Source organism: Periophthalmus magnuspinnatus, chromosome 11, assembly GCF_009829125.3.
Source record: "Periophthalmus magnuspinnatus isolate fPerMag1 chromosome 11, fPerMag1.2.pri, whole genome shotgun sequence".
Lineage (NCBI taxonomy): Eukaryota > Metazoa > Chordata > Actinopteri > Gobiiformes > Gobiidae > Periophthalmus > Periophthalmus magnuspinnatus.
The window spans coordinates 10,369,659-10,396,931 of NC_047136.2; the positions used below are offsets into that span (position 1 = coordinate 10,369,659).

Sequence of the window (27,273 nt, forward strand, 5' to 3'; positions counted from 1 at the left end):
ACGACAGGTGGGGATATAGGCTTCCTATTCTTGCGTTTTAGATGCCCTGGATATAACAAGTCTTTTATGTTGAAATGCTCTCCACAGGAAGTTGAGCTGACGGAGCCGCTGCGCTAAACTTGAGCCAAACTTTACGCACAGTGCGCCAGTCTGTTACACTGAATCACTTCGCACTTCAAGTTGGATGAACACAAACGTTTGTAGCTTTCTTCATTTTAAAGGATCACATATTTTCACCAGGAGCCGGTGACAGCTTATTTCCTCTGTTTTGTAGAGATGGTTCAGTAAAACCAGGTGAGTGTTAAATTTGAACTTTGTAATGTCAACAGTCGCAGTTGATCGTTCATAACTGCTCTTGCTCTTACTCCACGTTGGTCTAACACTAATTACTATGCTTTCTTTTTGCTTTCTAAAATTAGGCCTATCACTTTTATACTAGTTGTTGCCAGCAAGTGCTAGAAACCACAGCCAGTTTCATATCTCCACAGTGGCACGCACGTTTATTCTCTTTACACATAATGAAACTGAATTACTGGCAAGTCACATCAGAGTGTGTTTACTAACAGAGACAATTCAAACTGTTTATGAAAATCTTTAAACTGATCTATTACTTACAGAGAAACATAGGTAAACACAGGCTATTCTGTTCTGTTGTAGACTAAATTGTCCCTTAGTGTAAAATTGTCATATTTTCATTTATTGCAGAACCATGTCTCAAAATATTAGGAGAAAAATGTGCAATATCCCTTTTCAGCGCCTTAACCACGTCTATTATGTAACTCATTCTTTTGCCACATGTGTTTTCTGTTGTCAAGTCAGAGACAGCTTCTTCAAATAGTTTGTGCGTTTATCAAAAGCAGGTTTCCTTTGTTAAAGCTATGAAGTCAGACTTGTTTTAAAGCTCCTCAATGATAGTACCATGTTTTGCTCAGTCCCTGTGCGGTGTGCTTTGACTCACATGGACTGGTCATCAGTACTTTGGGATAATGTTATGCTGAATATTGAAATGAATGATGAAATGATATATTAACTTTGGTTCAGTACACATAGTCAAGAAGAATTGTCCTTATGTTTATAGCTGTGTCACAATCAGAACTGAACACAGATCAAACCAAGGCTACAACACAGGAACACAAGTCTGACTTTTTAATTTTTTGCTACAGTTAAACATAGCGATTTGATTGGGAAATGTTTTTGCTGATGGAAATCTGTCAGATGTCAATGTTATTCATTATCATTCATTAATATTTGCAATAGTCCTAGTGTAGTGTGTTCTTCTAATCAGAACTGAAGTCATTACATAGCTTTAATCAACAGTGTATAGACCTGTATTACATAGAGGGGAGATCGTCTGTATTCAGTTAGGTGTGTGAGTCTTACTGAAAACAGACTTTCACAACTAGCACTGCAATGCACCCATGGCAAAGTGTAGTAGTTTAGTTAATAAGCAGCTCAGGAAAAGCTTGAAAAAATAGGAGAGTTTTAGGGGAATGGAGTACTTTGTGTCTTTTTTAAGTTTATTGCACAGCAGGGAGGACGATGAGCCACCAGAAAACGCTGTAGACTTGTAATGGTGAGTTACTAGTTAAGAAATAGGTCAACAAAATGCAACAAAGGGAGGCAAAAGACGGAAAAGGTAGGATTAAGTATGAATGAAAATAGTTTTGTTTTTTTTCCCTTGTTTTGACCTGAAGCACTAATATAAATACATACATTAGTCAGATTTTGAGTCAGTCATTTTAGATACAGATTTATTACTGACAATATCGGTTTAATTTTCTATCTGATAGCTGTTATCAGAAAGGTTTATGTTGAATAATGAAAGTAGCAGTTACAACCCACCGTGCTGACCACTTTGAATTCATTATAATGGTGTTTTTGTGACTATAGTGAATATAGGATTGCATCAAGCTGTGACCACATGTCTTTTATTATTCTTTTTTAACATTTATGTGTGTATAAAGAATGATTCATCTGTATCTGTGGCCTACTTTTGGGTTATAGAGGGTTACAGTGGCTCCGGTGTGCACCTGGATTACTGTGGCCCCTCAATTGAAAAATGTTTCCCAATTTTGGCTCTTGGACCATCAATTGAGAATGACTGTCCAGGATCCATAGCCCCCATGCAGAGTGACAAATTTCCTCTCCCACGGGGTCTACCAGATACATAAATGAGGGGTAGAGACAGGAGCTCAGACAGTGCCTTTAATATCTACCATGAGATGACTGCACTGATGTGGGCTGTTACTCACTGGTGCACTACCTGTGTCGTGAGCACATCAGTTTTACGAGCTAATACTGTGCTGGTCCTCATTTCCTGTATGCTTACTGTTACTTTGATGACTTACTGTTCAGCCAAATAAAGTTCTGGTAGACAGGATGCAGTAACTGTTGTTTTTATGCACCAATGAAGCATAGTTCTCGGTGGTATTAATCACCATACATTTTTGACTACATTATCTACTTCACTGGTATAAAATTTGCCTAAATCAGCACTAAAGCAAAAGTTTCTATATAAAGCAAACAAAGCAGGTCAAAAAGAGGAATGTTCTGCAGCATATTAATAGTCTTTTGTGCTACTGTGTTAGACCACCATGAACATTTTAATGTCAGTGAGACTCAGCAATCAAACTTGTCACATTGTGATGATCAAGTTGTTAATTTAGGGTATGTTCAAACTTATAAACAGACCACGTCAAAACTGGGACTGAACACGGGACTGACCTGGACAAAGTCAGATCTAGAACTGAACCAAACCAAGTCTGCATCAGGCCTAAACATGGCTCAAACCAGGACCCAACTAGGTCAAGTGAACGCATTCTAAGATTATTTATATGGAACCAATTGAGAAAGAGTGGACTGAGTGTAGTTTATGACCTCACTTTTCCTGTAGTATGGCTTGTTTGCAGTTACGCGAATTATGTACTTGTACATGAATCACTGAGCACAGAATACATTTCAGAATGTTACTGCTTACCAAACTTACCTCTCCACAACTCTGAGGGAGTCAACCTTTGACATGCCCCTACACGGTGGCTAAGATGAGACAGTCAGGATTTGTTTGCCTCATATTGGACAAAATTCAAAATCATGACTAACCATACTTTTGCATCAGTTCCACCGAGACTGTGTGAACCGTGGCAGATCTGCTGAGTTAGTTAGTTTATTCAGAAAGTGCCAGAAACCTCTCTTTATTTGACAGGCTATACCCTAGACACAGATATGTCCCTGGATTATTGTTACTCACACACATTTCATTTCACAATTCACTCACATTTCACATTGTATTTAAGCGCCTTGTGAGTTTTAGTGTGTGAAAGGTGCTTTATAAATACACTTAACCTGTTTTTGTTGTAGTTCTTATAATAAGGTTTGTACCAAGATAAGGCTGTCAATATGGCAAAAAATGAATATCTCAATCATTGCTTAATCCTTGCTTTGTTGAGGTTGATCAGTGAGGAGTGAGTGGGAAAAAGTGTTGAGCATAAAGCTGCATTCAAAAAAATATTAGCGAATCACGACCAAAAAATCTGATCATCACGGGAATGAGTTCACGATTTGATTTTTATCAGCATATCGCTCAGCCCTTGCCTGAGATCCAGAATACACAAAGATGTGCGTCTGGTCACTGGTGAATCTCCCCGTTTTAATGTGGCCGTGATTGACTGGTGGATTAGCCAATCAGCGATGGGCATAAAGGAAAAAACTTATCACAGGGGACTGAAAAACATCACGGAATTCTACAGAATCAGTGAGCGAAGCACTAAACTCTGTTAATCTGATGTGAAATAAATTTGATTATTTGTAAATCATAGGTGACGAATAAACTCATTTGTTTCACATGTGTCACTGAAAAAAACAAATCTGACTGCACAATCATGTTTGAACACGTCTGGGCTTTAGATGAGGACATGGGGACCAGACTGATATCAATCTATATAAAAAATACAGAGAGATTTTCCAGGCAAGCCCAGCCCTATATCAAGCTATAAATGTGTAAATATTTATGAGATGCAGTATTTGTTACAGGCAGGTTGTGTGATGGCGGAGCTCCCGTCTGGACTCCTGGAGGCCTGTGTGGTGGTAGGAGTCTCCAGTGATAAACTCCGGGACATTTACCAGGTACAAACTTAACTCACAACTTTATATTTCAATACTATGGAACAGATTATTTTTTGGCTTTGCTTTCCTAACTTGGTTCACTACAGTCACTCATTTACTATCAGCTGTTGCAATCAACCACACTTCAGCAATCACATACTTATTCAATGATCATTGCCCCACACTGTCTGAGGACACTTCCATAATAAAACAGTTTTAACACAAGCTTGTTTTGGTTTCAGATTGTTCAGCAGAGTAAGTCCAATGAGTTCCCCTCTCTTGAAGCTGAAGTGTTGCAGGTTCATGCCCCTCCATTTGTGTCCAAGGAGACAAATTCCAGTCAGCCGGCGTTCAGTCGCGTGCAAAGACGAAAGAGTTTCATTAAGAAGGTAATTTAACTTTAAAACACAATTTTAATAATGAGGGTGGACTTTGTGTGATACTGATGTTAATGTAAAAACTCACCATCACCATTTGCAAAGGAATTATGTACTTGTACATGAGTCGTTGAGCACAGAATACATTTCAGAATCTTATTGCTTACCAGACTCCACAACTCTGCTCCTGATTATTTGCGGGAGTCAACCTTTGACATGTCCCTACACGGTGGCTAAGATCAGACAGTTAGGATCTGTTTGCTGCATGTTGGACAAAATTCAAAATCATGACTAACCATACTTTTGCATCAGTTCCACCCAGACTGTGTGAACTGTGCCAGATCTTCTGAGTTAGTTAGTTAGTCTGTTGAGAAAGGCCCAGAAATCTCTCTTTATTTGACAGGCTATACCCTAGACACACATATGTCCCTGGATTATTGTTTCTTGCACACATTTTATTGTGTTGTATTTATTTTGTATTTCAAATTGAAACTAGTAGAGTGAACTAAAACTTGATTTTAATTTCTGGCTTTTGTGTTTGTATTGTGTTTTTGATTATAAAATGTGATATATAAATAAAGTGGATTTAATTTACATTATAGAAAAGACGGGAACGAACTGAAACTGTGTCCAATGGAGAATCTTCAAATCGGGCTGAAGTTTCCTCAGTAACAGAGGACATCAGCGTTCCCAAAGACCTCGATCTCATTGCTTTGCCCCAGCTTTGTTTCCCAGGTAAAATGACCACTATTCCCATCATAATACTGCATAAATCTATACAAAAATTATATTATTATATTCTGCTGTGTTTGAATTAGGTGGTCTTCAATTGGCCAGTGAACAAAAAGAAGAAACTTACCACTTCCTGATTTTTACTGACTTGTTTGGAAACCGAACCCATGGAGTTGTGGTTCAGTACTACAGGGCTGTACAGGTTAATATTCATTTAAATCTTAATGGAATAATTACATTCTTTATATTACCTTTTACTAATATCAATAGGAATCTTGGTTAAAGGCACTGAACCTGATTTTGACTATGTTAAAAATGTGAAAAATGGAGCTTGTTCATTTTAAACTGTTTGCAGCAGTCCAAAGTTATTCCTCACTTTTGACTTTTATGTTCATGCCAATCCTAACAACTATGCTAACAGCACACCAGCATTTATTTTGATCCCAAGAGTTGCTTTTACAATGTCTTTACTTGGGCACTTTACTTTACACTTTACATGAAAAATATTTGGTACAGCCCCTTTTACAAATAATGAGCAACTATATATACCGGTATATATATTTTTACATTATTCATTATATTTTTTTTCATAGGCTTGTCAGGAAAATGGCCACAGGTGGAATGTGTCTAAATGTCGCCTTTTCACCCCCTTTGCGATCTGTATCATCTCTAAATTCCCCTATTACAACGCTCTGAGGGACTGTTTGTCATGGTAAGACTCATAGTAACACATTTTAGTCTTTTTTCACATTTTATCTTTACACAAGCTTCTTCACTAAAATGCTTTGTCATTCAGTCTTTTAGTCCAGTTGCGGCCTGCCCGACAGTCAGATTTTGAAGAGAAAATCAAAGAGTTTTCTGCCAAATTATCATTAGTCCCGTTGCCACCTCCAGGACAACTCCATGTGGTAAAGATCTACATTTTCTTGGCTTTTTTGAATACAACTTTGTCACTTTTTATTCATGAGCATGTTTGTGGTTTCAGTCATTCAACCTTCAACCTCTCCTAGTGGTCCTTCCGTCCAGAGAGGATCAGGACAGTCCCGTTATAGACCTTGACCTCCATCTTCCTTTCCTTTGTTTTTCTCATGCCACTCTACTGCAGGTAATTGAGCACATATTAGCATATAATCCTAACTGTTTTTGTTACTTAATAAATATAGAAAACAATGGGATGACATTACACATTACATTAAATTACATTTAATATTTTGCATAATCATTCAGGCCCCTAATGGATGCTCTCACACCTATTAGCATACTGACTATTACTATCGTTTCCTTTGTAGATAAATGATGTCTAAGGCCCCCATTCCTGTTCAAAGATGGATTTTCTTTCCTAACAAAAATTGCCTCTTTAAATCCCCTCTCAAACCATTTCTTTTCTTTGGCTAAGACCTATACCTCACTATCTTCAAAGGAGTGGTTAATGGCTTTGAGATGGAGATTTACAGCAGATTGGCATTGGCACATTCTCTTATGGAGTGGCTGTTTTGTTTCTCCGCTCTAAAACCTTTTTTGAATTGACATAATTGAATTCTCTTTTGCTTTGGAACATACCTGAATGACTGAAGGATTACACACATATAAGCCATGTATAGTCTATGTCCACATTTTTTTGTCCTAAATTATAGATCCATATACGCAGCCAGACAGTTGATTTTAAAAAAAGAGGAAAAGCAACATATAGAAGTTGACATATTTTAAAAGATCAATGCACAATAGTACATGCAAAATAACTTCCTACATTACATGAAGAAGTTTTTATCAAGAGTCAAAACTTACGTAGAATGTCCTTTGTTGTTATTTATCCTGTTTAATAAAGCTATTAAAACAAAAAACTAATTTTGTTCACCCTCTTTGTTTAGATCCTCTCCTGCCTCCTCCAAGAACAGAGGATGGTTTTCTTCTCATCTGACTGGTCCAGATTAACTCTAGTGGCTGAAAGTTTACTTCTTTATCTGCAGGTCAGCCAATAGTACATTTACTTAGATCACATTTACATCAAAGTCTATGTAATGTTTTTAAATGTGTTGTTTAATTTGTTTGTGTCCTCTCTTAGCCCCTGTCCTGGCAGCAACCTTATGTCCCGGTACTGGCCCGAGGAATGCTGGACTTCCTCATGGCTCCTACTGCTTTTCTCATGGGCTGTCACATCAGTCATTTTGAAGAAGTGGCTGCAGTGAGTTTCCTATTGACATAAAACCACAAACCACAAAGGATATATTGACATTGGAAAGTTCTATAAAAGTTACATAGTGTACCTTTAGTACACTCTGTAACTTTTCTGATGGGAGTCTTCAATTTGCAAGTGTCTATGGAGATGGTGTTGCTGTGCCTGGAATGTTTCAAAGTATGGTATTGAAATAATTGATATCCATGGATATAGCAGGTGACACAATCAGGTCAGGTTAGAAGTCAGATCTGTGGAGAGGCAAGCCTGCTTACAGTAAGAATGCTGCTTTTGAACATATGTTTGAGCAATAAAAAAAATGGGAGATGGATTAGGTAAAGTACTAACCTCTCCATGGGCAAAACAGGTGGCGTACCCTTACCCAGAAAAGTTATATAGTGGCCCTTTAATGTGCTAAATATTTCCTGATCTTTTGTATGCGTGTTTAACATATTTTTTAAAGCTCTGATTTACGTATTTTGCACCACCATTGTTATTGTTTGACTGCGCCCCAGTTTGCACAAAAGGCTAAAACAAAGTTGGACAGGCCAACAGAGATGCTGTATAATGTTCTGACATTTAGTGAAGGGGTGTTGGTATGCAGTCAGTGTAACACAATATGTCTGTGCCACATAAGAGCTCTTCTTGCAAAACAAAGGAAGCAGAAAAATTTTTTTTTTTAAACTGTTAAAACATAATAAACCTTTATAATTTCACCACTAGTCCTCATGTCAGCTAGGTTAATTGGTATTTTTATTTCTTTTTATTCCAATTGAAGCCATTTTTTCTCTCAAAAATTCTGTGAGACTTAAACATCTGTCAGCAATTAAATTTAACTTTCTTTTGTCTTTGTATTATCTTTAACTTCCTTTTAGGTTTATAGATTGCAGAACTATTTTTGCTATTTTTGAGGGGCACCATTATCTTTTTTTATATGTGAAACACTGTTAAATTGGTTCTACTATGTTGTACAATAAGCAGGACTAGGCTTCAAATGCCATAAAATCCTAAATGCTTTCAGCTTCCTAATTAGCCATTACTGTTCTTGAGAATGAACGATTGTGTGTATAATTATGTGTACTTTTAAATGTAACAATAGCCTTTTGATTTCACTCTTTATCCTAAGCCTTATGCAACATTCATTAATGACTGTATGTTTAAGTAATTGTGTTAAGGGATCATTTGAAACAGTAGCTGTATTTATCACTTCTAACTGTACACAATGCACAGTGTTTAACCCGACAGATAAAATGGCTGTCTTTGTCCTTTCTTGCAAACAGGAGACGGAGGACCTCATCTTGGTGAATGTCGATGAGGGCATTATTCAGTCATCATGGTCTGACAGCATTGAACTCCCAGCTATCCCTTTGCACGCTGCTGAAAGCTTTATTTCAAGGTATTTTAATGTGTTTTTCTTGATCTAATTTAAAGCATTACACACAGGTTTATTATTTAGCCTTATATATACTGGGACTGATTAGGTTTGTGAGTCAAGCGTCAAAGCAGACCTAAAATTAAATGTGTTCAAAGCATGGTAGTTAAAGTACATAAGGCACAGTAACTTTTTTGTTAGGTGCACTATATACGTTTTTCTGTTGGAGGGTCCACTATCTGCTTGTCTCCATGGAAATGTTATCGCTTTTCATGCAATGTTTCACAGTATGGCCTTAAACTTGTCTATCTACATGGATAATAAGCAATAAGCAGGCGATGCTACCAGGACAAGTTACAGATACAACTTGTGGAGAGTAGTTTTGAACAATGAAAACATCTGTAATCGAGAAAAAATGCAAATTCTGAGATAAAAAAAAAACAAAAACGTGCCAGACTCCATCAGAAAAGTTACATTTAATCTATTTTAAACATCACATTGGTATTTATTGTGAATTATTTTGTTTATGAGCATAGGATCAAGGTAGAACTATAATTAAATATCTTCAATCCATATTATTTAATAAAACTATATTGATTGATTGCAGTCAGTTAGAAAAGTATGTCTTGTAATTGCTTGTTTTGTGTCAAGAGCGGAGAGTCTGCAGATTCATTATGATTTGGAGCTGTGCCATCTTGGATCAGGGACAGACGTGAACGTAATAAGGACCCAGCGCAGAGACTGGCTGAGGCGACTCAACACACAAATCCAAAACATTGCTCTTGAGCTGGTGGTCAACATTTTCAAGTATGAACTTTTTGTGGAATTTCTGAAATTAACATAAAGTAAAAGTTATAACTTTGGCTTTTTTGTAACTTCATTAGGGGTGTCCAGGACTTCCTCAATCATGAACACAGAGTTTTCAACAGTGAAGAATTTCTTAGGACCCGTGAACCACCAGACCAACTATTTTACAAGAAGGTAATGCTTAGGCCCAGTCCTTTAGCCCTTTGTCTTAGCGTTTCCCCTTCATTTTTCATGTGCATGAGAAAGCGAAGGAGTGTCCCAATTCTCTTTAGCAACGTGAAACAGTTGCATGTTTTGCATTGTCGTGTATCCAGCTGCATTCAGCACATTTCGGCTTAATTTGGACCTAAATGGAAAGAGTTACAAGACACCAGACATAACCAAAATGAATAAATCCTGATAACTGTTGGAGAACAGTTAACAGAACACATATTCTTGCCGTGTTCAAAAATTAGTCTTTTTGGGTGATGTTTTTACAGTCCTCAGTGCAGCATTTCAAATACAGCTCGCCATTTTAGGGTCACTCCAGATGATTTTGGAGGAAATGGTAGAAAATTCCTCTTAAGAATTTTAGAATTGACTGCTGCATTTAAGTGTATTATCATTAAAGTGAGAGAGATTTGTCAGATGGGGCAAAATCACATATTCCTTGAGACTTCAAAGGAAGCTCTTAATTAAGAGATGGATGTTTTTCTCTATTATCCATTATTATTATTATTATTGTTATTATTTTATAAATGTATAATTATTTATTATTATTCACATATTGAATTTATTTTTGGATTTATTTTTTGTTATTAATATTTTTTTCTATACTGTTGTTTTTTTAATAAAAACAAAGAGGGAAAGAAAGAAATAATATGCTAAATTATCTCATAAGCAGCATTGAAAAGGTTAGATAAGGTTCATTTGTCCGTCAAGGTCCCTGGAGAGCCCCGTCACAATAAACCCCTTTGTGTGCTCAGGTCTTAGAAACACATATCTTCCATTCATTCTTGCGGGACAGGCTGAACAGGAAGAGGGACACCTACAGTCGAATGGAGCAGAACATGCGTAACCATGCCCACAGGTGAGTCTCCATGGTTACACCTGACGGACAGCTGTAACTGGGCAACAGAGAGACAGTAAAAAGAACAGGTTTATCTTTACCAGGGTCTTACTTAGATGATTGAGTTCACTAATATTGGTCACATACTTTCTACGATATGAAATCAAAGCCATAAGGATCCTTTCCCATACAACATAGAAAACTTTACAATGTACAAAAATACAACTGGGGTAATGAAGTATTCCTTTTTTTCCAATCTTATTTCTTGCCATTGTGATTAGACTTTGTCAAGTAAGTGCCCCACCCATATCCTGTAGATCACTGTCTCAAAATGTGATACATCCTACTTTAGGTGGGAGTCATGCTGATTTGCTGATTCACAGTTTGAGAGTTGTACTCCTTTGGGGTAGCTCTTGTTTAGAAATAGTGTAGTGTAGATGTCAAAAAGTTGCCATGTTTGTGGCAGTTGTGCAGAAAATAGATTTACCATCTTAAAATCTCCATTGGTTTAACATTAAACTCATTTAAAATTCTTTTAGATGTGACGTCACAATCCGGAGCTCTTTAGCAACTTGTTAGTCCTACTTTAGACATTAAAATTATTCTTAAATTCATAAATAGTTATATGCTAAAGAAAGAACTATTGTTAACAAGTTGTAATTAAAAGTATTATTAGCCTGCTACAGTTGCTGTTGCTGTTAGTGACTTCAGCCTCTGTGTAAGTTACCATTGTCCCAGCTTTCAGCCCGAAGTCAACAATGTGACCTTTTACAGAAATCGTGCCATGACTGAGACCCCCTCACGGCGCCCCCCGATGTCCGAACTGTCCCGCAGTGGCTACAGCAGCTACACCAGCCCCGACCACAGACTGAGCAAGAAACTGGGAGCTAGTATGCCCAACCTGCAACAGCACGCAGCAGACACTCTCACTGTCCTCATCCCCAGCAGACCTACCTCACTCAGAAAAATGACTCCAGATATAGGTCAGAAGAAGGCAAAAATCTATCCAAATTATTATGTTGGTGACACTTTATTTTAGGGAGCACATATTAACTAGCAGGAAAACAGATATACTAAGTAGTTAATTAGATATTTGTTAGTGTTTACAAATAACTTATTATTATGACTGAATTGATCTATTTAGCCATTAAATATGTATATTATCCTTGCTTAGTATTCCTATTCATATGATTGGCTCCATATGTTTGTTATTGGAAGTTATCTTAAATGTCATTTTAATATATATTAATAAGGGCTTTAAAATAAACATGACCTAATACCTGAATAACCACCAGATAACATGCCAATTTCCACTTAACTAGTGATTAATAAGTGGTTCCTAAATTAAAATGTTGCCATTATTTTAATATAAGCAACTTGAGGACTGAGTTGTTTTACATTGCACCTGTTGTTGATAATGCTTAGTGTGATAACTTGTAATGACATGTAACTCTAGCCCTCTAAACGCATGCTAATTCTAATTACAGTGTAGATACATGTTATTACAGGTTGTTGCACGGTTAATGTATTAATGCAGTAGGCATAATGTATTAAGTGTAGTGTAAAAGACAGTGTGACTGCTATTTATGCTGCTTTTTCAGGATTAACATTTCAGAACAAGACGGTCAAAATTTTCCAGCTCCCAGATTTCCCCCCTCCGCTGGCATATCATTATGTCCAAAAGTATTATCTCAACATGGTGGATGCGCTGAAGAGGGCTATTGACACAACTCCACCTGAAGAGGCTGCACTGCTCGCCAGGTAAAGAAGCATCTGTTATAAAATAAATACTGTCTACATACATATACAGACATATATCATCCCCCCTGACAGGTGAAGTGAAAAAATTCTATTCATCGTAAACCAGAAACAAAAATTTGATCGGAGCAGGATTAAATCAGTACTAGAACAGGACCCAGTCAAACCCGTTTATGGACTAGACTGGGTTAAAACCAAACAACAATCCTAAAAAGCAAGAATATGGGAAATTAGATCATTAGACTGACCTCTAATTGAGTTGACTATATAAACACAAACACTTTTGTAGTGTTTCTTGTCTATGATCGTCTTCTAAAAATTGCAGAAAAAAAGTTCAAACTGGATCTTCTGATATCATAGTTCATCATCATCATTATTATTATTATATGTCTGACTTTTCCTTAAAATTTCAACTGGTTTGATAAAATGTGTCTGTGTCCAGGTATCACTATCTGCGTGGTCTGGTGAACACTGTGTCCAATCGACCTCTTGAAGCTCTAGAGGATTTCCAGAGTCTTTATAAAACAGACGCAGACATCTTTCCCTCTCAGATGGTCAAGGTTCTGGTCAACTCACTGCCTGAAAGCGAGCGCATGCTGGTTAGTCAAATATTTATACTGCAATCTCTATTGATTTTAGTATTGAACCCTGAAGTTAATACAAGGAGCAGGACTGAGCTCAAACAACATGTGGCTATACTGTATCTTCAGGAGGAAGCAAGAGACTTTCAATCCACGTTCATATCTTTAATATTGTTAATAAGTAACATTTACACACACTGAAGTCATTATATCAATTTGTTCAAAGTACAAATAAACCAATATGTGTATTTTATTTAGTCAGATGGTAGGCCCAAACATATGAAGTTTTAAGTGCTAATATTGGCCAATAGCAAATGTGGTATGGTTTAAATTGTAAGCTAAAAACACAGTGAAATGAATTACAAAGCACTTCTTTGTCAATTAACCTGTCATTTGCATGTTTTATATTCTAAAGTTGCTCCTATTACGCCAAAACAAAACAGAAAACAACAGAATTTGACATTAACATTTCTAGGTTATATTTTTAACTCTTATCAACTACTACAAATACAACTAACTACTGAACTGACCATGGTGAAAAACTGTATTTTCCCTTTGAAATCAACAATTTAACTTTCTTCACAGATGGAAAAACGGCCTGAAATAAAGCGACTCATCAGCCGTTTGAAGCGCGACCAGGAGCGAGAGCGTGCTGAAAACGGTAAAAGTTATGAAGATCGGACGGTCAAACGGTTCAAACTGCCCAAAACATACATGCACCTGGAAGAGTTTGTGAAGTGTGTCCAAGAATCTGGCATCGTCAAAGACCAGGGAACTATTCAGCGGCTGTTTGACGCCCTGACAGTGGGTAAGAAATGGCTATGTAAAGTTCCACTACACTCTAATGTGGGGGTGCCTTGTTCCTTTTTCCTGGCAATCATTTATATTTTGGGTTAATTATTACCTCACTCTGTCTTAAAGGGTCTCTGTGGTGTAACCAAAGCTGTATAAATAGAAGCTGCTAACCAGGAAAATATGTTTTAGTGTTTAGTAGAAAGCAACCAATGTAATTCAAATAGACCTTCTGTATACATTTTTCATCGACTTTATCCAACAATATGGCTAGCCTTGTCTCCGTAAAGCTGCGATTGCCTTGCCTGGAATGTCCCGCAGTATGGAAGCTTTCTTGTATATATTCATGTTTTTAATGCTCAAAAATGGCAACTGCTTATCTCCACGTAGAAGTTAGAAAAAGGTGATAGAAAAGTGCTATACTGTGGAACATCCCAGACAAAATTATAATGGTCCCAGTGAGAGAGAAATTATATATACTGGGTCTTTTAGATATTCTTACAAACTGCTATATGTTTACTCAAGTACTATTTTGTTGTTTTTGTATTTTTTTTTCTACTTCACTTATTTTATTTTGAAATCTCAGTATACTACTTCCACTTGGGTTCACCTCTAATAGTGACTCAGGTTTAGCTAGTGACGTGCTTTCTTCGGTGTGTTCAAAGTGTCTTCCAGATTTAGTGCCTAACTGACCTGACCACATTCCTGCAATCTCAGATCATAACAAAACAAGAATACATAAGCAAATATCATATCAAACAAAGGAAATGTGGTTATGTGGTGAATGTTCGGTTAAGAAAGAAAGTTGGTAGTAGATAAACTGTTGGTAATGTTGAGAAATAGGACAGAACTGTTAAAAGCTGTTAATATGGTATGAATCTGCTACTTAGCGTTTCCATTTGGACAGAAGTAGATAAGAATGTATCTAATCTCATCTTACCTTTCCTTCCAAGCCACGTTTAAGGAAGCACTGGTCAATCATGGGAACTGAGACTGTTCTTGAATGTAGAAGAAGTATAGTAACCTTTTAAGCCATTACAGAAAATCGGGTGACCAAACGACCCTATTTACCCGGGACAGTCCCAGTTTTGAGCCCTGTGTCCCCTGCCCCAGCAGATTTATCCAAAACCATTCATTTGTCCCAGTTTTACACAAGAAATGTCCCAGGTTCTATTTTTGACCAATCTGATCCCTGCCAACAGTAAAGAGGGAAATATATTGTCATTTGTTTAATTAAAATACAGAAAAGCACGCTTGAAAATGAGCATAAGGCAAAAAGATGCACCGACAGAAGTCCCTCAGATTATGATTGACTCCCCACAAGTGAGTTGAGAATGGACAATGTTACACGCTCTTTTCATATTTATTTTTTTTCAAACCAAACACCCCAACCTGGATGATTCCCAGTGTTGAATTTTGAAAATCTGGTCACCCTACATAAAATGTTTGCCTGAGTTCAGGTAAATATATATAAACATGCATTTCCCTATGTTGTTTTCCATTAGGACACCAGAAGCAAGTCAGTCCCGACTTGTTCAGAGTGTTTTATACCATCTGGAAGGAGACCGAGGCTGAAGCACAAGAGGTCTGTATGAACATGGATATTTAAAATGTTTTGTTTGTTTTAGAAAAGTTACACCCTTAGATGATAAACAACATAATCCAAGCATACTCTTGCTAATATTGTACTGCTTAACTTATCAACATAATTTTCATTTCAGGTTACCCTCCCTGCGTCAGTGTTGGAGCACATTGAGCCTTCTGAATGTGTTTTTAAGCTTTCCTCTTCAGTAAAGACAAGTCGAGGAGTGGGAAAAATTGCTATGACCCAAAGGCGCTTGTTCCTGCTGACTGATGGACGTCCTGGATATGTGGAGGTGGCCCAGTACAGAGACGTAGAGGTAAGATAATATTTATCTCCTTAGAGGTAAGCTATAATAGTTTGACAAGGTTTTAGGTTTAAAGTATATTTGTTTACACTTTTCCAGGAGGTGAAAGTGTCCTCTGCTCCGATCTTGCTGTTGAGAATTCCCAGTTTGAAGCTTAGAGTTCGAGGGAGAAAAGAGGCATTCGAGGCCAATCTGAAAACTGAAACAGAGCTGTGGAATCTGATGGTGAAAGAAATGTGGGCTGGACGCATCATGGCTGATCAGCATAAGGTCATTTTACATGCAAAATATTTTTAAGTGTGAGATTTCTTTAACGAATTTTTTCCAATAAGTCTGTGTCATTCTAATAACAATAATCATTTGCATTTTAGAGCTGTACGTCTTGTTTTATAAAATACCTGTGAACAGGGTATTGTTATTTTAACAGTAATGAGCCATTACATTTTGACTTGAAGATTTCACTTCTTAAATTTGATGCTTTGTTACTTATAGAAATTATAGCTTTACCTTATTATTAGACAAAATACACACTGTGTGACACAGAGCGTTTGTCCAATGATCCAGCGGTTGGTGGTTCAAATCCTGCCATAAAACAATGACTGAGTGGAGATCCACTGTGTGATTCCAATTCCCAGTTATTTGTGTTACAGATATGCCACAGACTAGAAATAAAAATAGCCAACCAATATAATAGATCTAAAACAGTTCCTCTGTTAATAAGTAATTGCTCTTAATAATCCCCAATAAAAAGAAAAATACGCAAGCGGTTTAGTTCCTTGTAATCACAAAAGTCTAGTATGTAAATTTATTAAAATTAACAGAGATTAAATATACACATTTAGGCCCAGTTTCAGTTCAATACAAGATTATGATCTGGTCTACAGAGACTCATATGTGAGTTCTGGTAACACTCCTCTTGAATCTGTGCTGGTCTCTGTGTCTCTGTGACCTCTGTGGGTGTGGCTGCTTTTCCACAAAACCTCCAACATGAGCTCACACAGAGCCCTTTGTGAAACCCAGGGATTTTAAATAACTTTCACTTTGCAAGCAGATTTACTCTTTGCCTATACTTTCTGCATTTTAATAATTCACTATTGACCATTAGTTTTTATCCATGTGTAATCAAAGCACTGAACTCTGTGTTAAAGGCATTTGGAGAATTGCCATATATTATTCTATGAACTAATTTCCTTTGTATGTGTGATTTAAAGGGCACATATCACGCTGTTTTCATATCTATGTTATAATGTTGTTTCCTTATCACAAACATACCTGGAGTTGTGTTTTGTTTCATTCTGTATATTTAGACTGAGTTCTTATCTCAAACAGAAAACACTGTGTTCTACCTCGTGTTGTCGTGGTGTAATGCAACCTCCATACACAGCCCTGAAAGTGCCAATCGTACTGAACTAAAGGTAAAAGGGGCTGTTAACTACTTGCTTCATGACATCACAAGGTGGAACCGAGCATTTTGAGCTTTGGAGATGTAGACAGACTCATAATGCAGAATAAAACATGTGAGAATAAAACAAAACACAACTCCAGGTAAGTTTTTGATGAGGTAACAACATTATAACATGGCGTAAAGTTCACACGAGTCAGTTTTGTGTAATATAGGACCTTTAACTAAGAACCACTCTGGCGAGGTGTTTTCAATTTAGTTGCACAGTTTGGGCAATGATTATAAATGTAAAATGTAAAATCATCCTCTGGCCCTATTTCATTATTTAAAATACCATATTTTGTGTTTACTCCCAGGACCCTCAGTACATGCAGCAGGCTCTGACCAATGCTTTGTTAATGGACGCTGTTGTGGGGAGTCTTCAGAACAGTAAAGCCATCTTTGCAGCGTCCAAACTGGCTCATTTCGATCGTATAAGAATGGAAGGTTGGTATTTATTTGTATATTCTTGACATACATTGTGTTCTTAAAGTATTGGCATTCAAAATGTGTTCAGTTTTGTCCAGTCAAGTCCGGGTGTAGTCAAGTTTTGGCTTTGAAATATTCCATGGAGTAAAGTTTGGGTTGAACGTTTGGTAAATTTGCGATTCATTTTTAGCTAGTCCAACCAGTATGTTATTGTTTTTGGTGTGCAGCTGACCATGCAATGTGCCTTTCTCCACCTAACTGAGGTTAAATAATTGTTTGTGTCCCAGTGCCCATGATGGTTCCCACGACGACTGCAGAGACACTAAAACACAAGATTAACCCTTCGCTGGAGCTGACGGCCCCTCACACTGTGGATGTCCTCCTCTACACTCCAGGTAAACAAGCCAATACTATCACTGATGGTTCCCAAACTCTGGAACTGGTACCGCTGATGTTATATAGGTGGAGTCTTGTGGTTGTTGGAGTGTTCTTTGCTTTACAAGTGCTAAGTAAGCGGTAAGTTTTAGATGAAGAGGTTGTAATCTTCTGTTTTGATCTGTTACAGTTGAGGCTTCATTGTTACGTTTAGATTAATCCCTGCTCATTATTATGACCCAAACACTGGAGTATTTAATTGTAGATCTTGATTTATTTTCAAGACCTAAAAAACAAAATGTTAAGTTGTATGTATTGTTTGCTCTAGCAAGTGATTCAACCAAAATGATTATTAAACTTTTATGAAATAGAAAGTAGTAGTAGTAGTATTGTGATTAGCTACCCATTTTTCCATCACACTGACGTAACAATTTCTGACAAAATGACCTTTGGTTTGTTGTCACCACTCCGTCACTAAACTGCTTACAACTCATTTATACAAACTTCCTCCTCAGAGCTCTTTACTGGAATATTAGTGAGGACATTTTCTGTAAGGAAGGGGATTAGATGTCTTAAGGTCATCAGAACTCAAAATAATGAATAACGGTAAACAATATAACTATATACTTCAAGAGGAACATTATGTTACCAGACTTGTGTGAGTACATCAAATTGGTTTATTGAGTTTTACATCACGCAGATTTATAGAATGTTTTAAAAATAACAATTATGTTTTTATTTATTCTTTTATTCTTTTGCGTACGTTGACAGATATTGGCCATTTCATTTATAATAATTCTAATACTATCATGCACGATTAGCTGGTACATACAATGCATTTTTAGCTGGTATTATTATCTTCTTGGTTGGCTAAATAGCTTGGACTTTTAGATCTTATTCTCTTAAAAACTTGGCAGGAAATGACACTCCTCCTGACGGTGAAGTGTCATTTTGCACATGAACACGGAGGATGAGCCTCCTTTAAAACTACAAAGCTTTGGTCTTTAGTGGACAGACATCTGGGTGCACTTACACACGGCTGGAGGCAGACCTCGAACGGGGGTGGAGACGGGCTCAAGTCTTCTGTGATTTCTGTTTTGAAAAGGACAGACCTCAGTATTCACCACCTCCCTCTATTTGCTCTGAATATAGGTCACTGAATTGAATTTCTGGACAGCAGCCAGTGTAGTCCTACTCTCCCCTCTCTCTTTTTCCTCGCTCCTTCTCTCTCCCCCTCTCTCTCTCCTCCACGTCGCTCTATGGCCCTGAATGAATCACAGGATGTTTCTTTTTCTGAGAGTGGTTTGAAAATAGAATTGTAACCGTTAGTGGAAAGCCGTTAGTTTGAGCTGGGTGGGTTTTTCAGCTTAAATATTCCCCTGGATGATCATAACTTTTGTAACACAAAGTTTTCAAGACTAATAGGCTGAATGTAAATTGTTTAAGAGAGATTGTGCAGTGGAAGTGACGAACATGTTCTCACCGTCATTTATGACTTTTACTTCTAATGTAATACGACTTTTCACTTCAACTCATCTAGAATTTAGTAAAACCATTGAGTACAAGTAGTTTCCTCTAAAACGTAGATATGGATGAAAAAATTATCTTCAAAATGCACTTTTTATCAAGAATTGTGATGTAGTTTCAATTTTAACCTAAAAAAGCACAAACCATTAATTTTAAGTAATGGTCTGTGTTATAAAATAAAATCACATTGAGTTGGATTTTCCAAGCAGAGAGGCACTACTCTCCTTGCTGAAAGTAAAAAATTACTCTAGTTCCCTTTTTCCTCATGATCTGGTACTGTGGTGAAGTGAAATTTATTTGTATATATGTGATATGTGTTTCCAGGGCAGCTGTGGGTGTCTGTGAGCGGGGGGAAGGTGATGGTTTTCGATGCTTCCACCTGGTCCCTCACTCACACTTGTCAAGTCGGGACTGCCAGGCTGGTAAAAACATGCACATCTACATACAGGCTTACACATGACAGAGGAAAAATGGTACAGTGCACAGTAAAACAGATTAGAAGTATGTGGAAAATAGTTAAGTCAAAAGTTCATTTGTTAGAATTTAACTTAATACTATAGCAAACTGAAAACAGTGACAGTGATGTGTTCCAGTATATGACAAGCCTTTTATATGTTTCAATTATGAGATATCGAATTATTTTAAAATCCATTACACATTACCAAATACAACCTTTGCCATTTACCATGAAGATTTGGGATTGGCATAAACACTGTTTGTCTGAACTAGTCTTTCTAATAATTAAAGAATAGAATATAGTTATATTTTTTTCATACGTGTCACAGCAGTTACAAACACTGTATAATGCTTTACATTTCATAAAGTAATAAAAATGTGTTTTTGTTTGATATTCTGTTCATCATGTATGAAGCACAGAACATATATCTTAACTGCAATACCAAGTCTCTAATATATAGACTACTGTAAATTCATATTAAGGCCCTCTATTTACTGTATTTTGATGAATTCTTATCAACTTTAGTAATAACTCACATGCCTTCAACATCAGATACAGATAAAGCTATTCTCCTTACATTTTTCTCTTCTGTTGATTTGAGTAAACATTGCAATGTCTATCTGCAAAGCTTTGAACCACATGTTTTTGAACGGAGGACATTTCAAAGTTTTTCTTCTACTCTTGAATCAACACAACTGTACCAAGCTTTCATCATTTTGTCATATTGAAGTTTTGTGTTAAAAAGTTGAAAGTATTTGGAAATTGGCTGACCACAAGCGTGCAGTCACAGTCACATGAAGTACGTTAACGTACTCTAAGGTATGGGAGAGGATTTTCAAACGTAAGCCTGACCAGTGTTTATCACTGGGCCAATAAATATTTTGATTTTTTAGTTGTTGAACCATGGTGTCAGATGTACACAATGGAGTAGTTGTAGTTTAAATTAAGGTAAAAGTAAGGCAGGAATTCATTCAGAGCTGATGTGGAGACTAACTGCACTGTCTGTATGTTGAGTAATGCTACTCCCTAGTGGAACATGTTAGTATTACAAAGTATTGTTATTTTAAAATAATGTCATAGATTTTGGAATATAACATGAATGATTTCTCATATATGTTACAAGCAAAGTAGGTTATCTGAAATGGCCAGGCGAAGTAGGAAATTATCAATATTCTCTTCTTTGCCTAGGTAGTCTATAGACTGCCTAATGACCTTTAGGCAAAGTAAACTGTTAAATCAGCTTGCTCTTTCTTATTCACTATTATGTCTTACTCGTTGTTGATGGTATGTTTCTGGTAAATTTAGCCTATATTTCACTATCCCATTACTGAATTTTTATCAGTGTTTTCATGCATTTGTTTAATTTTGTCAATGGACTATAGCCAAAGACAATGTCCGAGATACAAGTAATATGTAATAATAGAACAAAATCTGACCTATTGGACATAATAGGCCTACAAAGAAGTTTTATGAGTATACCGGGTAGGTTACATTTAGGCTTGATGAGACCACTAAAGTGGTTTTGATGCTATTTTGACATCTCTCCATTTTTGTCAGTGTAGGTATTTGGATAAAATACCGTAAAATCCAGTGTGTGGTAATCCAGTAATATGTACATTTCTTAACAAAAATGTTTTTAGACAAAAAGCATAGCTCTTTCAGTTTTCATATGTGTAACTGTGCAGTGTGAACCCCTATCGCCGACTGCACTAAACCAGTGATTCTGTGTCACAGAGCAGCATTAAGGTGGTCACTGCGCTGCACTGTCAAATGAATGAAAGAGCACAGGAAAACACATGACCAAGCTTGAGAGTGTTGATGGTAAAATTTGCTTTTTGGCAGTTGATCAGTTTTGAATGTAAAACTGCATTTTGCTGGGCGCATTTTTTTTTTTTTTTTTTTTTTTTTTCAGAAAAACTGAAACTCTTGCAAATGTCAAATTTCACCTGAAAAATGTCTCAAAGCAAAAAAGCAAAACAAAAACTGTACTGCCAATCCAACAAAAAATAAAATAAAATTAAGGTCTGTCACACTTTGCCGAGGTAAAGTACAGAACGCCTAGATATTCTTAAGAATCCGTTAGGCAAAGTAGATAATAAAGCATGTATTTCCTACTTTGCCTTAAAACACTAGACATTCTACAGAATGATTAGATTATCAACTTTGCCTGTAACATATCTAACACTACACAACTTAAAAGGTGCATTGTAACTTTTCTTGCTTTCCACGCATGTTCCATTGTATAGCATTAAACTTATTGTGGCATTCTCACTTTTATTTATTAGAAAGTGATAGTAAACTCTTAATGTGAGTGTAATTGCCTCTCAGACAGATTTGACATGTAACTTAATCTTGTGTCATCACCACTTGTCTCCGGAGAGGTAGATGAATTTAATGCCATACTACTGAACATTCCAAGAAAAACAAACAAACCTCAGCTTGACTAAAATCATATAGCCGCTCAAAATTCATAATCTGCAAATGCACTCAGTCAGATGTATTCCTTTGAAAAACTGTGTTCTGTAGTAAAGCAGTGTCTTTTCCTTATAGAACTGCATGCTGGGAGTGGACAGAGACCAGGTGTGGATGGGCTCAGAGGACTCTGTGATCTACATCATCAGTTTAGTGTCGATGGTTTGTAACCGGCAGCTGACCGAGCACCGCGCGGAGGTCACCGGGCTTGCTCTGGACACTGATAAATACAGGTGAGATGACAGTGACAGCAATATATAGAAATACACAAAACTTTATTTGGTATTGTATTTTGTGTCTACAAAAAAACACGACGTCTCCCAAATATGTATGTACAAATAAGACAATATACTTGTGCTGGGGTGCCAAAAATGTGTCACAATTTTTCCCTTATATTGTTATTATATAGTTGTTTGTTGTTGTTTTTATTCAATTTATTTTGTCTTATTAAAAACACATTTTAAAATGTGTTCATTATTAATGTTCTGAAAATAAACAGTGGAGACTTTTAATCATTGACATAATTCATACAAAAAATAATCATCACCTCACATTTCCTTCTCCATAGTCTGAATATATATATATATATATATTATATATATATATATTATATATATATTATATATATATTATATATATATATATATTATATATATATATATATATATATATATATATATATATATATATATATATATATATATATATATATATATATATATATATATATATTATATATATATTATATATATATTATATATATATATATGGACGTCCCTGCTTATTTCAGCCAGACAATACCAAGCCACATTCTGTATGTGTTACAACAGCGTGGCTTCATAGTAAAAGAGTGCGGGTACTAGACTGGTCTGTCTGCAGTCCAGACCTGTCTCCCATTGAAAATATGTGTCACATTATGAAGCGCAAAATACAACAACGGAGACCCCGGACTGCTGAGCAACTGAAATTGTACATTCAGCAAGAATGGGAAAGGATTCCTCCTGCAAAGCTTGAACTATTAGTGTCCTCAGTTCCCAAACACTTGATTGTTGTTAAAAGGAAATGTGATGTAACACAGTAGTAAACATGCGCCTGCCCCAACTTTACTGGACTGTGTTGCAGGCATCAAATTGAAAATGAGTGAATATTTGAATAAAAACTAAGTTTATCAGTTTGAACATTAAATATAATATAATATTATATTATATATATATAATATAATGTCTTTGTTGATTATTTAGTTATATATTTATAAATTATATTCTATAAAATTACACACTTTAAAAAAAACTGTCTACTTTTCAGCCAGAAGGTGGCATACTCCTGCAGTGCCGAGGGAACTGTTATGTTGTGGGACATTGCAACTCTAGAAGTATGTTTTTACATCATTATGTATGGTGAAGGACTAAGTTAATCATTTATTCTGCAATGTGTGTAATGTAGAAATTATTTATTTTTAACAATGAACATTACTTGTTGCAATTCATTTCTTATTCTCTTTTTTATTAATTAAGGCAAAAAAGCACTTTCGCCTGAGTTGTGATCGTTTACAATATGTAACCAGTTACAATGGGACACTCTGGTGCTGTAAGTACCATACTTTTTTATTTTAAAAAATTAAGAAAAAAAACTTAAAACATACATAAACTTAACAGTATATTGTCTTTCCTCTCAGGCTCGAGGGACTGTGTAATGGAGGTCTTTAGGAGCGGCAATATAAAACATCGTCTGCATTTACCTGAACAGCAAAAAGGATCACTGGCTAGTTTCAGCTCAATCCTGCTTCTACCTGAGGTGCACTTGGTCTTTGTTTCTATATTTTTATAATTGTTTAAAGTCTGATAAACTGAAAATGAACTGTGCCTAACCAGTATATACATGGTGTTTTAGATTGAGGAGATGTGGAGCATTTGTGCCGACTCTGGGGAGATCTCCATTTGGCACATGAAGGACACAAGCAGACCGTTTCACAGAGTTCTGCTTCCAGACTGCATCGGGTGCCACTGTATAATCAAAGTCAAAAACCAGGTAGATTAGCGATTTTCTTTATTTGTGATATAAAATGCTTGCAGTACAATACAAACGGAATATACAGAACATGGTTAAAGGTCCTATATTACACAAAATAGATTGCTGTGAGCTTTAAGCCATGTTATAATGTTACCTCCTCAAAAAAATACCTGGAGTTGTGTTTTGTTTCATTCACGTTTTTATCATTAGTCTGTTTACATCTCCAAAGCTCAAAATGCCCTGTTCCACCTTGTGATGTCATGAATCTGTAGATTTCAAGTTAACAGCTCCTTTTACCGTTTGTTCAGTAGAGATTGGCAATTCCAGGGCTGAAATCATCCAAATAACTCTAGTGAAGGTGTATGGAGTTTAAAAACACAGTGGAGAACTTCCTGTACTACCCCATGACATCACAAGGTGGAACAGGTTGTTTCCTGTTTCAGGAGAACTCTAAATATGATACTAAATACTAAATATGCAGGATTTATGTTTTAAACATGTGTGAATGAAACAAAACACAACTGGTTTGTTTTTGATGAGGAAACAAAATTATAGCATAGACCAGAAAATAGCATATTATAGGCCCTTTAAACTTGGGATTAAAGTTTGTGATGACCAAAATGTAAAATAATTATCCAACTACGTTATTACCAGATACAAGCTTTAATTATCTTTTTAAATCTAGGTATGGATTGGAGGCCTGGGCCGTAGTTCAACCAAAGGAAAGATTTATATCCTGGATGCAGAGCGCCACCAACTGCTGAAGGAGCTACATGGACACACAGACAAAGTGACTGGACTGTGCTCCGCTGAGGACCGCTATGTGCTCAGTGGAGCAGCCAAACAGGACGGAAAAATTGCAATATGGAAAGTGGAGTAAAACTGCTTTTTTTTAATCCACGGATTTTCTAGACTTTATAATCCTTGGGCTTGAGAAACAAAAAACTGGATAACAGTGAAATGTTGAATAATGTTTGAGGTTTACTCCAATGTGAATGAAGGATCCATGTGATGGTCATGTGAAGAACAAAGATCTGTTTACAACAAAATCTCCAACAGAGCCTGCTCCACCTGCTGAGGAAGTAAATCGATAGTAAGTTCCCAATAATAAAAGACTGTACGGACAAGTCCAAAGCAAGTATGACAAAACATATTTACTTTGCTGAACATACCAGTTCATATACTTTTCATGCAAGTTTTTGTATTCAAACAGTGTTAAACAGTAAGTGCATGAAAACATAAATTGCTTGTTTTATTATAGCCTTTGTATCTCTGTCTGTCATTGTTTTGGGTGGACACTACATACAAAACTCCCATTACACAAACTGGAAAGACTGAAAAATACTTTGCACATGAAATTACATATATGAAACTTTTTCTACTGTATCTTGTCATATTTTATTATTTTAGACATAACTCATTGTATATTTGTAAACCTTTTAGCTTTAATATTATCTATTATGTTTCACGTTTATTGTAACATTTGATTTTAAAGTTATACACGTTTTACTCTTAAGTTCATATTTGACTGAATTCAATCACTGTAAGAACTGGAGGTGTTTATATGTATTATAACCTGATAAAATGTATGTACAAAATTGATTTAAATTTGGTTTTATTGGTTTACTAAAGCTTCTCATATTCATTACAATTATGAATAGCCTACCATCGTTTTAAGGTTAATTTATGCATAATAGTGTATTAAAGAAGTTTCATATACAATTAATGTAACTGCTTCTTATATTCCAATTAAATTTAAAGTTTTGGGGGCTATACCTAGGCTATTTGTTGGGAATTTTCTTCTAAAATGTTCTTATTATTTGCCATTTGATCCAGCCTTCACCAGACAAGGGCAGTGGTTAGGTTAAGAACTAATAACTTGCAAAAGCCAGATTTTAATTGTAATATTGCCTATTATTACACTGCGGTTTGTCACATATGTTTTGAAATGTGTAGAATCAGCATTTTATTACTATTATTACTGTTACTTGTAACTATGGAATCAGATTATATAATAAATCTTGAGTCCTTTGAACACCTAAGAGCATGAGAGCAGAAATATGAATCCTTATATCGAGTGTTATACTATAATCCTTCAGAGGGGCAGGTTATTACCGGTCACTTCACATAATGTTCCCGGGCTGTAACTTTATCCAGCTGTCTGCTTAAGTACATCCCTGACACATAACATCATCTCTAGCAGCCGCTGCCATATGACAGGTTTCGTGTTTCCTCTCCAGTTTCTGCACAAAAAGACCCAGACGGAGCACACGCCTGTTGAGTGTCTGCATGAGAGGAAATCTGATTCTGCAAAACACCAGTTCCTCTTTTCTCAGGGGTCTGACCCCAGAACATCACGGGACTGCGGCTTTGAACCTGCTGATTTCAGACGTAAAAACAGACGTGAAAGTGCGCATCAGCGAGTCTGGGCAACTGGGGTCAGTGCGCAAAGTTCCTTCTTCAGCCACTTCTTTTTTATGGCCTTAATCACCTGCCAATTCGACCCTGACTTTTGCATACTCTTGCACTAACTTCAGGTTCAGTGCATCCATAAACCTTATATATTTGGTGTTCCTCTGGTAGTTGTAATGTGCAGCATCCTTTTTTCTCACTTTTCACACTAAAGTTGGCTTTAGTTAGCTCTTTAAAGGCATTATAATGATGTGAAGTGCATATAAATTGTGACAAAATAGTAGTATATTTTAGCAGAAACTACCATATCAAGTTGGACATAGATATTTTATTGATAAGTGAGTCAATAACTGCATCCTGATATAACCATAGCCATAACCAAAATGTATTCATTAATGTTGTCCTGCCTCCTGTAGCTTAAAATTGTAAAAATCAAACTTTTCACCTAAACAACCACATAATTGAAACAAATTTAAGCATTTCAAGACTACAAGAATAAATAAAACAGGAGTCATATTAG

General features: G+C 36.3%; 1 protein-coding gene across 2 annotated transcripts; it reads left to right on the top strand.

Moving 5' to 3' along the window:
* Positions 1-145: 145 nt before the first annotated feature.
* On the top strand, positions 146-25,788 carry dennd3a (DENN/MADD domain containing 3a). Of its 2 annotated transcripts, none has more exons than XM_055225411.1 (30): positions 146-294; positions 4,018-4,122; positions 4,344-4,490; positions 5,081-5,213; positions 5,297-5,412; positions 5,804-5,922; positions 6,007-6,118; positions 6,196-6,315; positions 7,079-7,177; positions 7,273-7,392; positions 8,664-8,779; positions 9,407-9,562; positions 9,640-9,736; positions 10,528-10,631; positions 11,385-11,593; positions 12,212-12,371; positions 12,811-12,967; positions 13,535-13,757; positions 15,247-15,326; positions 15,463-15,642; positions 15,730-15,900; positions 17,389-17,518; positions 17,788-17,895; positions 19,727-19,824; positions 22,410-22,564; positions 23,637-23,703; positions 23,846-23,918; positions 24,007-24,125; positions 24,222-24,359; positions 25,027-25,788. In XM_055225411.1, exons 2-30 carry the CDS (start codon positions 4,042-4,044, stop codon positions 25,219-25,221), a joined length of 3,783 nt encoding a protein of 1,260 aa, XP_055081386.1. In that variant the 5' UTR covers positions 146-294; positions 4,018-4,041; the 3' UTR covers positions 25,222-25,788. The 2 variants fall into 2 exon arrangements, with proteins under 2 accessions (XP_055081386.1, XP_033830933.1); XM_033975042.2 differs by having other exon boundaries at positions 152-294; positions 4,030-4,122; positions 25,027-25,760.
* The last annotated feature ends 1,485 nt before the right edge of the window (positions 25,789-27,273 follow it).

Bases quoted from the DNA above. Each gene is read 5' to 3' on its own strand.
- dennd3a (XM_055225411.1), top strand. From the start codon at position 4,042: ATGGCGGAGCTCCCGTCTGGACTCCTGGAGGCCTGTGTGGTGGTAGGA. The intron at 5,413-5,803 runs GTTAATATTCAT...TTTTTTTCATAG, and splicing joins AGTACTACAGGGCTGTACAG to GCTTGTCAGGAAAATGGCCA. The intron at 22,565-23,636 runs GTGAGATGACAG...TCTACTTTTCAG, and splicing joins CTGGACACTGATAAATACAG to CCAGAAGGTGGCATACTCCT.